This window comes from Chiloscyllium punctatum, chromosome 15, assembly GCF_047496795.1.
Source record: "Chiloscyllium punctatum isolate Juve2018m chromosome 15, sChiPun1.3, whole genome shotgun sequence".
In the NCBI taxonomy this organism is placed as follows: domain Eukaryota; kingdom Metazoa; phylum Chordata; class Chondrichthyes; order Orectolobiformes; family Hemiscylliidae; genus Chiloscyllium; species Chiloscyllium punctatum.
Window position 1 is genome coordinate 81,946,166 of NC_092753.1, and position 12,449 is coordinate 81,958,614.

Genomic DNA, 12,449 nt, shown 5'->3' on the forward strand with positions numbered 1-12,449 from the left:
AAAGTGACATGCATATTACGTTATTAGTTTACCACAACAGCTTGGAATTTTACAAATGCTTACTGAACCACCAGGTGATTGCATGATTCTTCATCTTCTCAGCAAAAAGACCAGTTCTGATTTACTAGCAGTTCTAATTTATACCATACTTGGAGTAAAGATTGATGCATTGCTGCATTTTTGTGCAAAACTTTCATGATTATGTGGCAAAGTGTGCACCATTACTTAGCTGGTACAGCAAGAATTTACATTTGTAGAGTGCATTAATTAGGTCATTACAGAAACAATTTCTGGATGACTTGTGCCAATCGAGTTTCCTTATGTTAGATGAAAGTGAAGTCACTATAGTACTACCACATTCTGGGGCTGGTCTCAGACAGAGGTGAGACCTACATCTCAGGTGGGGTGAGAGTTTGAAAAGTTCAGTAATCTCAGTTGGTACTGTTACTGCATCACAAACCAGCCAAGCAGCCACTGAGCTAACCGACCCCCTTGCTGACTCACTCAGACAAAAATCTGATGTTTAGTGCGACAAGTATTGATTTTTTACATCACTTTGACCAAAATCTGAAGTTATTTAAGGGACTGCCTTTGCAAGAAGTGTGGTACTGAATGCTGTCACAATGGAGACACAGTTGCAAGCAATCGAGCAACTGTTTTAACAGTTAGCTTGATTGATAAAAGAAGGATGGTGATATTTTACATCGTGGCGATTGTTATGCCTGGAAAGAAAAAGGAGTAAATAGTGTTGTGACTTGAAATCAAGCAATGCATTGCTGTTAAAAGATGCTGGAATAGATGATGCTTCAGAGCAGGGATCAATTATGCTTGATATTGAAAATCTTCTAAGAACACCCTCTTTGTATAAAATTGCAACATTTAAGTGGCATCTGGATGGGTATATGAATAGGAAGAGTTTGGAGGGATATGGGCTGGGTGCTGGCAGGTGGGGCTAGATTAGGTTGGGATATCTGGTCAGCCTGGAAACAGGTCTGTTTCCATGCTGTAAATCTCTGACTCAATAACAATGTATACAGGTCCCCTGACTATGTCAACTCAAAGAATTCATCAGTCACTGTGATGCAATGGCATTTTGACCACTTAATGAAATTGCAGTTATGTCTTGACTGTCTACTGCAGAGAATAAGTGAATAAATGTAACAATCCAATAAACAAATCTTATCTGGAAATGCTTAAGCCACAATATTCCATTGCATTGATGGTTCTGCACAACATTTGAGGTTAACTCTGATCATTGTATGTAAATTATTTCAGATAAGCAATTTGATAACTACTGAAGCTCTGCAATTTCCAAAGGCCAATGCTTTTAAATGCAGTATCTAGGTAAACATCTTTTTGGGAGTGATGCAATTAGATTTCTGCCTGCTTGAGATGAGCCTGCTGCAATCCTTCGATTTATTCAACTTCTATGTGATCACCACGTGGAGCTATGCCTGCGACAATCAAATCAATATTTGCTAAGCTCCTTAGCTGTAGGTTTGATATCCAGCTCAACTGTGACAGGCAGGCTTTTGAAAATATCCAGAAATTCCTCCATTCTGTGATAATCTCCATGGATTACAATTTGCAGTAGTGATTCACCCATCTGTCCAACTGTTTATTGTAGTTTGTGGTGACTTTCTTTGTTTTCATAGATCTGTTCACTTTGAACTGTTGCCTTTTTCGACCCTTTTTACATGTCCTTAGTATGAGCCCTGTATCAAAGGGCACGTGAATATTCTGGCAAATGTTGTAGCTAGTAGTCATTGGTGCACCACCCATCAGTCTGTTGAACACACTTTTGTGCTTGGAGTTGACTCTGCATAAGGCATATATTATTCACACTTGGATCACTCTTGTAATTTGAGAAGCAATTGCTTGGCTTTAATGAGTTTTCATCACATTAATATTAGCCTTAAACCAGTCAGCATTTTACTGCTCTTGCTTGCCAGATGTTAAAAGCGTGGTATTGTAAGCGCTGCCTCAAAGTATGCTCCACTTTGATTTTACACATTGAGGGTAATGTCAGAATGTGTCATGTAAATTGAGTTAAGGTATTCTCTATTTTAATCTGGGCCCAAAGTATGGCTGACAATTCTAGGATGATATTTCTGTTTTGAATGACGAAGTTTCAATGTTTCTCTTTTAACCCTGGCCTTCAGGGAGTGAACTTTATTATAGTAAGTGTTATGTATTGAGCAAACTGTTCAGAGTTACTTTTGGTGAGGATCAGGTTTAACTGCTGCAAATACCTCGATCTTAGATGTCTCTCCAGCATAGTTATTCTGAAACAAGGATTTGGCTCTATCCATCTTGTAGCAGTAAAACTTAAGAAATCTGTTTATTCTTTATCCTTGATGTTTGAGGCTGGAGGGCCATGGCTTGTTGTTCACATCCACCCAAGTTAAAGGCTATCAGGAGGCAAAGATGTCTCCGTGCTGACTCTGACTCTAGACTGACTGGGAGAGACTTGTGTATACGTTTGACTGTCTGCTTTGCAGAAAGCTTTTGATAAAGTTCCACATAGGTGGTTAGTGAGCAAAATTAGGGCGCATGGTATTGGGGGCAAAGTACTAACTTGGATTGAAAGTTGGTTGGCTGATAGGGAACAAAGAGTAGTGATAAACAGCTCCATTTCAGTGGGGTGCCGTAGGGATCAGTGCTGGGACCGCAGCTTTTTACAATATATATTAATGATATAGAAGATGGTATTAGTAATAACATTAGCACATTTGCTGATGATACTAAGCTGGGTGGCATGGTGAAATGTGATGAGGATGTTAGGAGATTACCGGGTGACCTGGACAAGTTATGTGAGTGGTCAGATGCATGGCAGATGCAGTTTAATGTGGATAAATGTATGGTTATCCACTTTGGCAAGAACAGGAAGGCAGATTACTACCTCAATGGAATCAATTTAGGTAAAGGGGCAGTACAGAGGGATCTTGGGTGTTCTTGTACACCAGTCAATGAAGGTAAGCATCAGGTGCAACAGGTAGTGAAGAAGGCTAATAGCATGCTCGCCTTCATAACAAGAGGAATTGAGTATAGAAGCAAAGAGGTTCTTCTGCAGCGGTACAGGGCCCTGGTGAGACCGCACCTGGAATATTGTGTACAGTTCTGGTCTCCAAATTTGAGGAAAGACATTCTGGCTATTGAGGGAGTGCAGCGTAGGTTCACGAAGGTCAATTCCTGGAATGGCGGGATTACCTTACGCTGAAAGACTGAAGCAACTGGGCTTGTATACCCTTGAGTTTAGAAGACTGAGAGGGGATCTGATTGAGACATATAAGATTATGAAAGGATTGGACACTCTGGCAGCAGGAAACATGTTTCCGCTGATGGGTGAGTGCCGAACCAGAGGACACAGCTTAAAAATACGGGGTAGACCATTTAGGACAGAGATGAGAAGAAACTTCTTCACCCAGAGAGTGGTGGCTGTGTGGAATGCTCTGCCCCAGAGGGCAGTAGAGGCCCAGTTTTTGGATTCATTTAAGAAAGAGGTGGATAGAGCTTTCAAGGATTGTGGAATCAAGGGTTATGGAGATAAGGCAGGAACAGGATACTGATTGAGGATGATCATATTGAATGGTGGTGCAGGCTCGAAGGGCAGAATGGGCTACTCCTGCACCTATTGTCTAACCTATCCATATGTATTTGTAAATTTCTTATTTCTTCATTGCAACTTAGTTATCAGCTATTTTAGTACCATCTGTAAATCTGGCTACTCTACTTTTTAGGTATTTTCCAATCAATATTGCACACCCCTGGAGTAGGTGGGACTTGAATCTAGACCTCTTGGGTCAGAGGTAAGGACACTACCTCTGCGCCACAAGCACTATCCGTGCATCCAATATCATTATCCAATGTTATTAATACAGATTGTAAATAGTTGTGGCCCGAAGACTGAACCCTGTGGCACGGCTGGTTACAGCTTGCCAACAAGAGAAAGACATTCTACTTTGTTATTCAATCCTCCATCCAAAATAATGTTACTGCAGCCTTGTGTGATCCTACATTGTAAACCTTTATGTGGCACCGTGTCAACTTCTGAGGTACCCAAAAAATAGTGTTTGTCCTGAATTACAAATTTGGTTCATGATTGTCAGGCTATATGTCCATGTGCTAGTGGATTCGTTTACTGTATTTCAGGGGGCCAAGCCACCACAAAATTCTTCTGAAGCTTCAGCCTGTAGTCACAGGCCCAGCTTCTGCATGTCACCATACTGAAGAATCCAATTGAGTTGTTTTGAAAATGGCAATTGTGTTTGGCATTTACATTGACTTGTGACTTCTCAAAGTCAAGAAGATTGATGAAGGCAGAGTGGTAGACATTGTCAATATGGACTTCAACAAGATTCTGAATGAAAGACAGGTTAGCAAGCTTATCAAATGGATACAGGGAGAGCTAGCCAAATGAATACAAAATTGGCTTGAAGGTAGGAGACAGAGGATGGTAGTGGTGGAAGGTTGTTTTTCGGATTGGAGGCCTTTTAACAGGGCTGTACTGCAAGGATTGGTGTTGGATCCATTTGTCATTGATATACATGATTTGGATGTGAATATAGGAGGTATAGTTGGTATGTTGCAGATGACACCAAAATTTGGTGGTACAGTGGACAGTGAAGGAAGCTACTTCAGAATATAACGAGACCTTGATCAGATGGGCCAAGGAGTGGTAGGTGGAGTTTAATTTAGATAAATGTGAGATATTGTTTTTTGGTGTGGCAAACCAAGGCAGGACTTTTACAGTTAATGCTAAGGTCCTGGGGAGTGTTGTCAAATAGAGACCTAGTGGTGCAGTGAAAGTGGAGTCACAGGTGGACAAGGTAATGAAGAAGGCATTTGACATGGTTGTCTTAGTTGGTCAGTGCATTGAGTACAGGAGTTGCGACGTCATGTTGTGGCTGTACAGGACATTGGTGACGCCACTTTTGAAATACTGCATTCAATTCTGGTCTCCCTGCTAGAGGAAGGATGTTATTAAACTTGAAAGGGTTCAGAAATAGATTTACAAGGATGCTGACAGGACTGCAGGTTGTGAGCTATAGGAAGAGGCTGAATAGGCTGGGGCTTTTTTCTCTGGAGCCGAAGAAGCTGAGAGGTCTATAAAATCATGAGGGGTATAGATAAGGTGAATAGCAAAGGTCTTTTCCCAAGGGTAGAAGAGTCCAAAACTAGAGGGTAGAGGTTTAAGGTGAGAGGGGAAAGATTTAAAAGGGTCCTAAGGGGCAACATTTTCCATGCAGTGTGTGGAAAGAGCTGCCAGAGGTGAGTATAATGACAGCATTTAAAAGACATTTAGACAGGTACATGGATTAGAAAAGCTTAGAGGGATAAACACCAAATTCTGAGAAATGAGACTAGATCAGTTTAGGATATCTGGTTGGTGTGGACAATTTGGACTGAAGGACTGTTTCCATGCTGACTCTGACTCTAGACTGACTGGGAGAGACTTGTGTATACATTTGACTGTCTGTTTTGCATTGCTGCTAACTAGTAATGTATCTGAAAGCAGCAAGAATCCTTTTCTCTTCACCCATACATTAAACACAGTGCATCAACCTGTTGGACATAAATTAACAGCATCAAGCCCTACAAGGGAGAGGGAAGTGTGCCAAAGAATGTGATGTGATCTGTTTGGATGACTTTTAATGGATTTGAATAAATGGCTGTATATGCAAGCTCTGTGTAATTTGGATATTGAAGTCAGTAACAATACCCAGTGTGAGGGGGTAAGATGTGACATTCAAACTTCAGAGGTGGTGAGAAAATTCATTTTCAACCCTTCAAATTACCTGGGAGGATTCAGTCACTGGATGACTGATCAGATAAAGTTCACCTCCGTATGTGAAAGAGACAAAATCTGAGAGGAGCTTCATTTCTAGTCGCAGATGCTGTCTTTACCAAATCTGAGATTGGAGGAGTAACAAGGGAAGGAGAAAAGGATCCTGTGTTTGGACAATCTATTCATGGTTTCACTGATAATGCAGGAGACTTTGATCATTACCGATTGTTAGAAATCCTCTGAGTGACTGTGGGGAAAGAAAATGTAAACTTTTTTTTAAAAAAAGGGACCTTTCGCTTTTGTGGTGATTCTGAATAAGGTGATGACCATACCTGAAGTTTTGGCTGAAGGAGGAAGGGTGTTGGGAGTGCTGGATGCAAATTGGGGGAGTTTGGGGGTGTGTGCGTGTGTGTGCTTGGCCCAATTCTCAGCTGGAGGGGGTCAATAGGTTCCTGGAACCAGGTTTTGTTGGGTGAAAGATGTTGAGGAATCCAAGTTTCAGTCAGTGGGGGAGGGGTTTTGTGGGTCCGAATTTTTGCTGGGGCAAGGGATGGCGTTGGTCAGTGGTTACCCCTGAAGTCCCAGTGGGAGCAGGGCATCTGCCTTCATTGAAGGGAGTGGTGGAGGGGTGCTGGGTCCGAGTGTTGACTGGAAGGGTCTGAGTCTTGGCCGGGGAGTGGGTTTGCTAGAACAGTGGGTGAGTGTTTAATTAACCCAATGTTACTGGAACTGGAGAGCGATACTGTTGGGAATAAATACAATGGAGGTATCTCAGTATTTTTGAATAGGAGTAGCAGTGAGCCATTCAGTTAATTGAGTCCACTGCACTGTTCAACATTAGCTTGTTGGAGCTTCTCAAAGCTATACTTCTATTCTCTTCCCATATCCATTCAAGTCAATAGTTTCTGGAAATATAGAAAAACAATGGCTACAAGTAGGCAATTCAGCCCTTCCATCCTTCTCCACCATTTTACTTGATCATGGCTCATCCTTTACCTCAAGACCATATTGCTGCTTTTTCTCCAACTCTGCAATGCCTTGAATGTCTGAAAGTTCTTTTTCTTGAATATACTGAGTAATCCTCCCTTTAATGGCCTTCTGCGATAGCAAATTGTACAGATTCACCATGCTCTTGAAAGCAGAAAGTTCTCCCCATGAAAGGTCTAAATAGCCGACTGTCTATCATGAGACCATAGCCCTTTTTTTTCTGAATTTCCAAGCTGGAGGAAATCGCTATATCCAGTCTGTCTGGCTTGGTCAGAGCTTTATACATTGAAATGAGATTCTGTGTGATATTGAGAAAGGAATGAAGGCAGTGAACCCAGCAAAGGAACATGACAACATATTTTTGGACATCCTGGCACAAGTGTTGAAAACTTATGCTACAGAAGAAATTCCACTTATAGCGAAGCTAATTGCACTGCCACCTCCATGACAAAATGGAAATTTTCTTGGTATTGCTCTGTTCACAAAAAGCAGAATAAATTGAAACCATCCCATTACCACCTTATGCATCATTAGCGAAGTGGTGGAAAATGCATTGGCACGTGTGGCACTTAAAAAGCAATAATCTGTTCACCGATGCTCTATTTGTTTCTGCTCTTCCTGCTTGGTTTTTTTTTAAACCTCTTTAAAGTCTTGGTGCGAACATGGACAAAAGAGTTGAATCAGGAAGTGAGTGACCCATGACATCAACTAACATTTGATAGAGTGTGGGGTGCCTCAAATTTAAACTCACTAATGATTTTGAAAAACTCTTCAGTTGTTGGAGCCATATCTGGTGCAAAGGAAGTTGATTGTTATTGTTGGAGGCCAGTTATCTTGCTGGATTGGGGCTGTTGGGATCCTTTAGGCTAGTATCCTACCAACAACTATCCTTCAACTGTTTCATCGCTGACATTTCCTTCATCCCAAGTGTGGATGTTTAGTGTGTTCAGTACTGCTAGGATTCTAGAGATTGAAGCAGTGTTCATTTGCAGCAAGACCTGGACACGGTTCAGGGTTGTGCTCACAGTGGAGAGTAACATTTATGCCGTACAAGTTCCAGGTGCTGACCATGTCCAACAAGTGAGGATCTGATGTCTCCCCATGACATTCAATGGCAGATTTATTGAATCCCCACCATCAGAATATGGGATTGCCATTAACTGAATTAGTTCAATAGTATAAATGCTATGCAAGAGCAGGTCAGAAGTGGGTTTTCACAATTGAATCACACCAGTCCTGACCCACACCATTGCCACCTTCCAAAAACATGTATCAATGATCTTCATGCTATGAGTGCTTTATTAAATACTGGGGTCTAGATTCGAGTGGTGCTGGAAAAGCACAGCAGGTCAGGCAGCATCCGAGGAACAGGAAAATAGACGTTTCAGGCAAAAGCCCTTCATCAGGAATGAAGGTAGGGAGTCTCCAGGGTAGAGAGATAAATGGGAGGGGGGTGGGGCTGGGGAGAAAGTAGAAAAGAGTACACTGGGGGATGGGGCTGGAGATAAAGGTGATAGGTCAGAGCGGAGGGTGGGAGAAGGTAGCAAAGAGTACAGTGGGTGGATGGGGGTGGGGTTGAAGGTGATAGGTAAGAGAGGAGGGTGGAGTGGATTGGTGGGAAGGAAGATTGGCAGGTAGGACAGGTCATGAGGATGGTGTTATGCTGGAAGGTTGGAACTGAGGTAAGGTGCAGGTGAAATGAGGAAGCTGGTATGGTTTCAGAACACGGTTGAAGAGCTTCAGGGCAGAGGAGATGACCTAGGGGTTGCAGTGAGCGAGAGACTCTCAGATTCTTGTGGAGAGAGAAGGAGAACTTCTTCAAGGTAGGCATCCTTACAAGAGGGATTTGCAGTAAGGTTAAAATCAACTAGGCAAAAGTGAGGACTGCAGATGCTGGAATACTGTCCACTTGACTACATTCAACAAGTCTAACACCATCCAGTGCAGCCCTCTTGATCATCATCCCATGAACCATCTTAAATACCCATTTCCTTCACCACTAAGACACAGTAGTAGCAGTGCAAGATCCACTGCAGCAAATCATCATTATTTGAAAGCACCTTCCAATCCTGTGATCCCAGCTAGCTGAAAGGGAAAGTGTACCACACATGGGAACATCATCTGCAGACTCCCCTCCAAGCCACACATTATTCTGATTTGGTGCTAAGTTGCAACTTGGTCATTATTCCTATGTAAAAACCTAAAACTGTTGTTTCCTAACAACAGTGTTGATGAATGTGCACCTGATGGAGTGCAGTGGTTCGAGAAAGTGGCTCACCATGACCTTTTCGAGAGAAATGTTGAGAATAGGCAAAAGTGACACTTTCTTCCCATGAAAGAATGAAGAAAAAATGTTCAAGGTTGATTTGATCAACCAAGTAACATCGCTCAGCAGAGATGCATTGCTTCTTGACAATACATTTATGTTGACTGTTGCAGGAGTCAAAGATTCACCAGGCTGTACAAAATTGGCTTGCTGCCTGAATCAGAGTTCATGATGACATGTTAATATTACATTGTGATCTCAGTGCTTATTTTAAAGGGCTTTTGAATTTGGCTCCATTATCTGATCGTGGTTTCTTTGCTATTTCTGGGAGCATGCTGTGAATTTCCTGTCAATTTAGTTGCTTTTCAACAATGATTGAACGTCACTGGTTGTAAAGCACTTTGGTTGTCCTGAGGATGTGAAAAATACAAGTCTTCCTTGTTTAAGTTGAAAGTTCTAAAATGCCCAGGATGAAACTGGAAATGGACAAAATGTTTTTTAAAAAAAGTTTAATTTGCTATGGTAAGTTCAGCAGAATCAGCATCTTCAGTATAAGGTTCATTTTGCAGTTAAGTCAGGAAATGTACATAATTGAATCTATAATCTTAAAGTTTAATGTCTCCTCCCTCCACAAAATCTCCCATTTTAATCCCATTATGAATCCACTCTTCCGAATTCATTTCCACATCTATTTAAATCACCTTACATGAAATATCTTCACTAAGATTCTGAAAGATCATTCGGATATCTAATCTGGGTGTAAACAATTGAGGCACAATTACTAAAGGTGTTTTAAAAAAACTTAAGATAATCCAAAAAAACTAAATTGTAACTACAGCAGCATTGTATATTGGCTAGATATACTTAAAACACTGCTTTTATATTTCTGTGGTGTCTTTCGAAAAGCAGTGCCACCCCAGCCCGCACCTCCCACTCTTCCCCATCTGATTATTTCAAATAACTAAGCAGCAGGACTTTTATGAATAATCATGTTTTTAATTTCTGCATTGCATCTGTATTTGAACACCTTTTTATTTCTACCATTTTACTCTATTTATACTGATTGACCAAAAGGTGGTGATATGCTGTGACAGTTGTGCATGATGCAGTTTAGTATTTAGAATGAATTCTAGATCTAACATCCTGAGCTAGAGTTAGCACACAAATGTTCACAGAAATAAATATTTAAATATCATGGGTTTTTATGCTGAGAAAATCTGCTCTTGAGCATTCAGTATTGTTGTGCTAGAAACTTTTAACACATGCATTGTAGGCATGCAAGAAGTTTGTTCAACAACTGCAAATGCCTTAAATACAACAAAACAATATTGCTTGTGTCAGAACCCTAAAATTATAACAATTGTGTATCTGGATGGTAGAGGAGGAGAATCTAGTTTAATTGAGCTAAGATGTATCACAGGGTCTTTATGAAATATAAAGATTGGCAAAAGCTGTCAGTCATAAATGATTTCATTTTAAATGGTATTATATGCTGATAAGCTTCTGTTCCATATTTTTAGGGTCATGAAGATGAGGTGTTTGTTTTGGAGCCACATCCATTTGACTCCAGAATTATTTTGTCTGCTGGCCATGATGGCAATATCTTCATTTGGGACATCACTAAAGGCATAAAATCTCACAATTACTTTAACATGGTAGGTGTGTTAAGCAGATGCGGGAGGGGTTCAGCATTTATATTCAGTTTGGATGAACTTGAATTTATTCATCTAAGTGAGATTATTTTTTGCTAAGTAGAATCTCTTTTGATAATAGGAGCATAGGAAATGAGATGAAGAGTAGGATGTTTTAAATAGTCTTGCTATTCAGTAAGGTCATGGCTGATTTGTTAGTGGTCTGAACTTCACTTTGCTCCCTGGTTTTCTTACTCTAGATTCCCTTGTCTATCAAAAATCTAACAAACCCTACCTTCAGTAATTTCAGTGAGTGAGTCTCCATGGTGACACTGAGAAAATCTTTTGATCAACTGTCTTAAGGAGTTCTTGTAATCCTAAACAGTGTCCCTTTGTTCCAGTGTTCCTAACTACAGGAAACATCCACTTGGTATTCACCCTATCTAAGTCCCACTGGTATTGCCCAACCTATTCAACCTTCATAAGATAAGATAGTCATCATGAGAATGGGTCGAGTGAACTTTCATTAAACCATTTCTAACACAATTGTATGTTTGTCAACAAGGGGATTAAGATTCAATGAAATGCTAATTTCTTCTCACTAAGACTTGGTACATCTGCAGGAGAACTTTTGATTTTCATATTCCATTCTTATTATAAAATGGCAATACTCTATTTGTCTAACTTATTCTTGATTGTTCTAGTTTTATAAATTTTGAAATAAATGTTTAAATTACTTGTGTATGATTCCTTCATAGATTGAAGGCCAAGGTCATGGTGCTGTATTTGACTGCAAATTTTCACCAGATGGCCAACACTTTGCTTGCACAGATTCACATGGACATCTGCTTATATTTGGATTTGGATGCAGTAAACTGTATGAAAAGGTACTATTTTGAGTTGGTCTGTTTTTTAATCTTCCAATTTCTTTAATTTTAATTGGCAAAATCTGCAGTTGCCCTCTGTCAGATGAAGCAAGCGAAGTAACATTTCTTTATTTAATATAAAAGCAACATAATCAAGTGCTCTTTCTATAACCACTCCCTTTCGGAATGGCAGGCAGTGACCAGTGGTGTGCCGCAGGGATCAGTGCTGGGACCGCAGCTTTTTACAATGTACATTAATGATACAGATGAAGGTATTAAAAGTAATATTAGCAAGTTTGCTGATGACACAAAGCTGGGTGGCAGGGTGAAATGTGAGGAGGATGTTAGAATGCAGGATGACCTTGACAGACTAGGTGAGTGGACGGATGCATGGCAGATGCAATTTAGTGTGGATAAATGTGTGGTTATCCACTTCGGTGGCAAGAACAGGAAGGCAGATTACTACCTAAGTGGAGTCAAGTTAGGTAAAGGGGCAGTACAATGAGATCTAGGTGTTCTTGTACATCAGTCAATGAAAGCAAGCATGTAGGTACAGGAAGCAATGAAGAAAGCTAATAGCATGCTTGCCTTAATAACAAGAGGAATTGAGTACAGAAGCAAAGAGGTCCTTCTGCAGCTGTTCAGAGACCTGCTAAGACTGCACCTGGAATATTGTGTGCAGTTTTGGTCTCCAAATTTGAGGAAAGACATTCTGGCTATTGAGGGAGTGCAGCATAGGTTCACGAGGTCAATTCCCGGAATGGCGGACTATCTTACGCTGAAAGATCAGAGCGACTGGGCATGTATACACTTGAGTTTAGAAGGCTGAGGGGGGATCTGATTGAGATATATAAGATTATTAAAGGATTGGACACTCTGGAGGCAGGAAGTATGTTTCTGCTGATGAGTGA

The 12,449-nt window shown here is 40.8% G+C and overlaps 1 protein-coding gene across 2 annotated transcripts in view; it reads left to right on the forward strand.

The window, feature by feature from the left end:
- The window catches only part of LOC140486459 (bromodomain and WD repeat-containing protein 1-like), a 212,412-nt gene that overhangs the window by 55,950 nt on the left and 144,013 nt on the right, over nt 1–12,449 (forward strand). For both annotated transcript variants that reach the window (XM_072585656.1, XM_072585657.1), the window contains 2 exons: nt 10,562–10,696; nt 11,431–11,559. In XM_072585656.1, the coding sequence (XP_072441757.1) occupies nt 10,562–10,696; nt 11,431–11,559 (264 nt within the window). The remainder of the gene's footprint in view (nt 1–10,561; nt 10,697–11,430; nt 11,560–12,449) is intronic.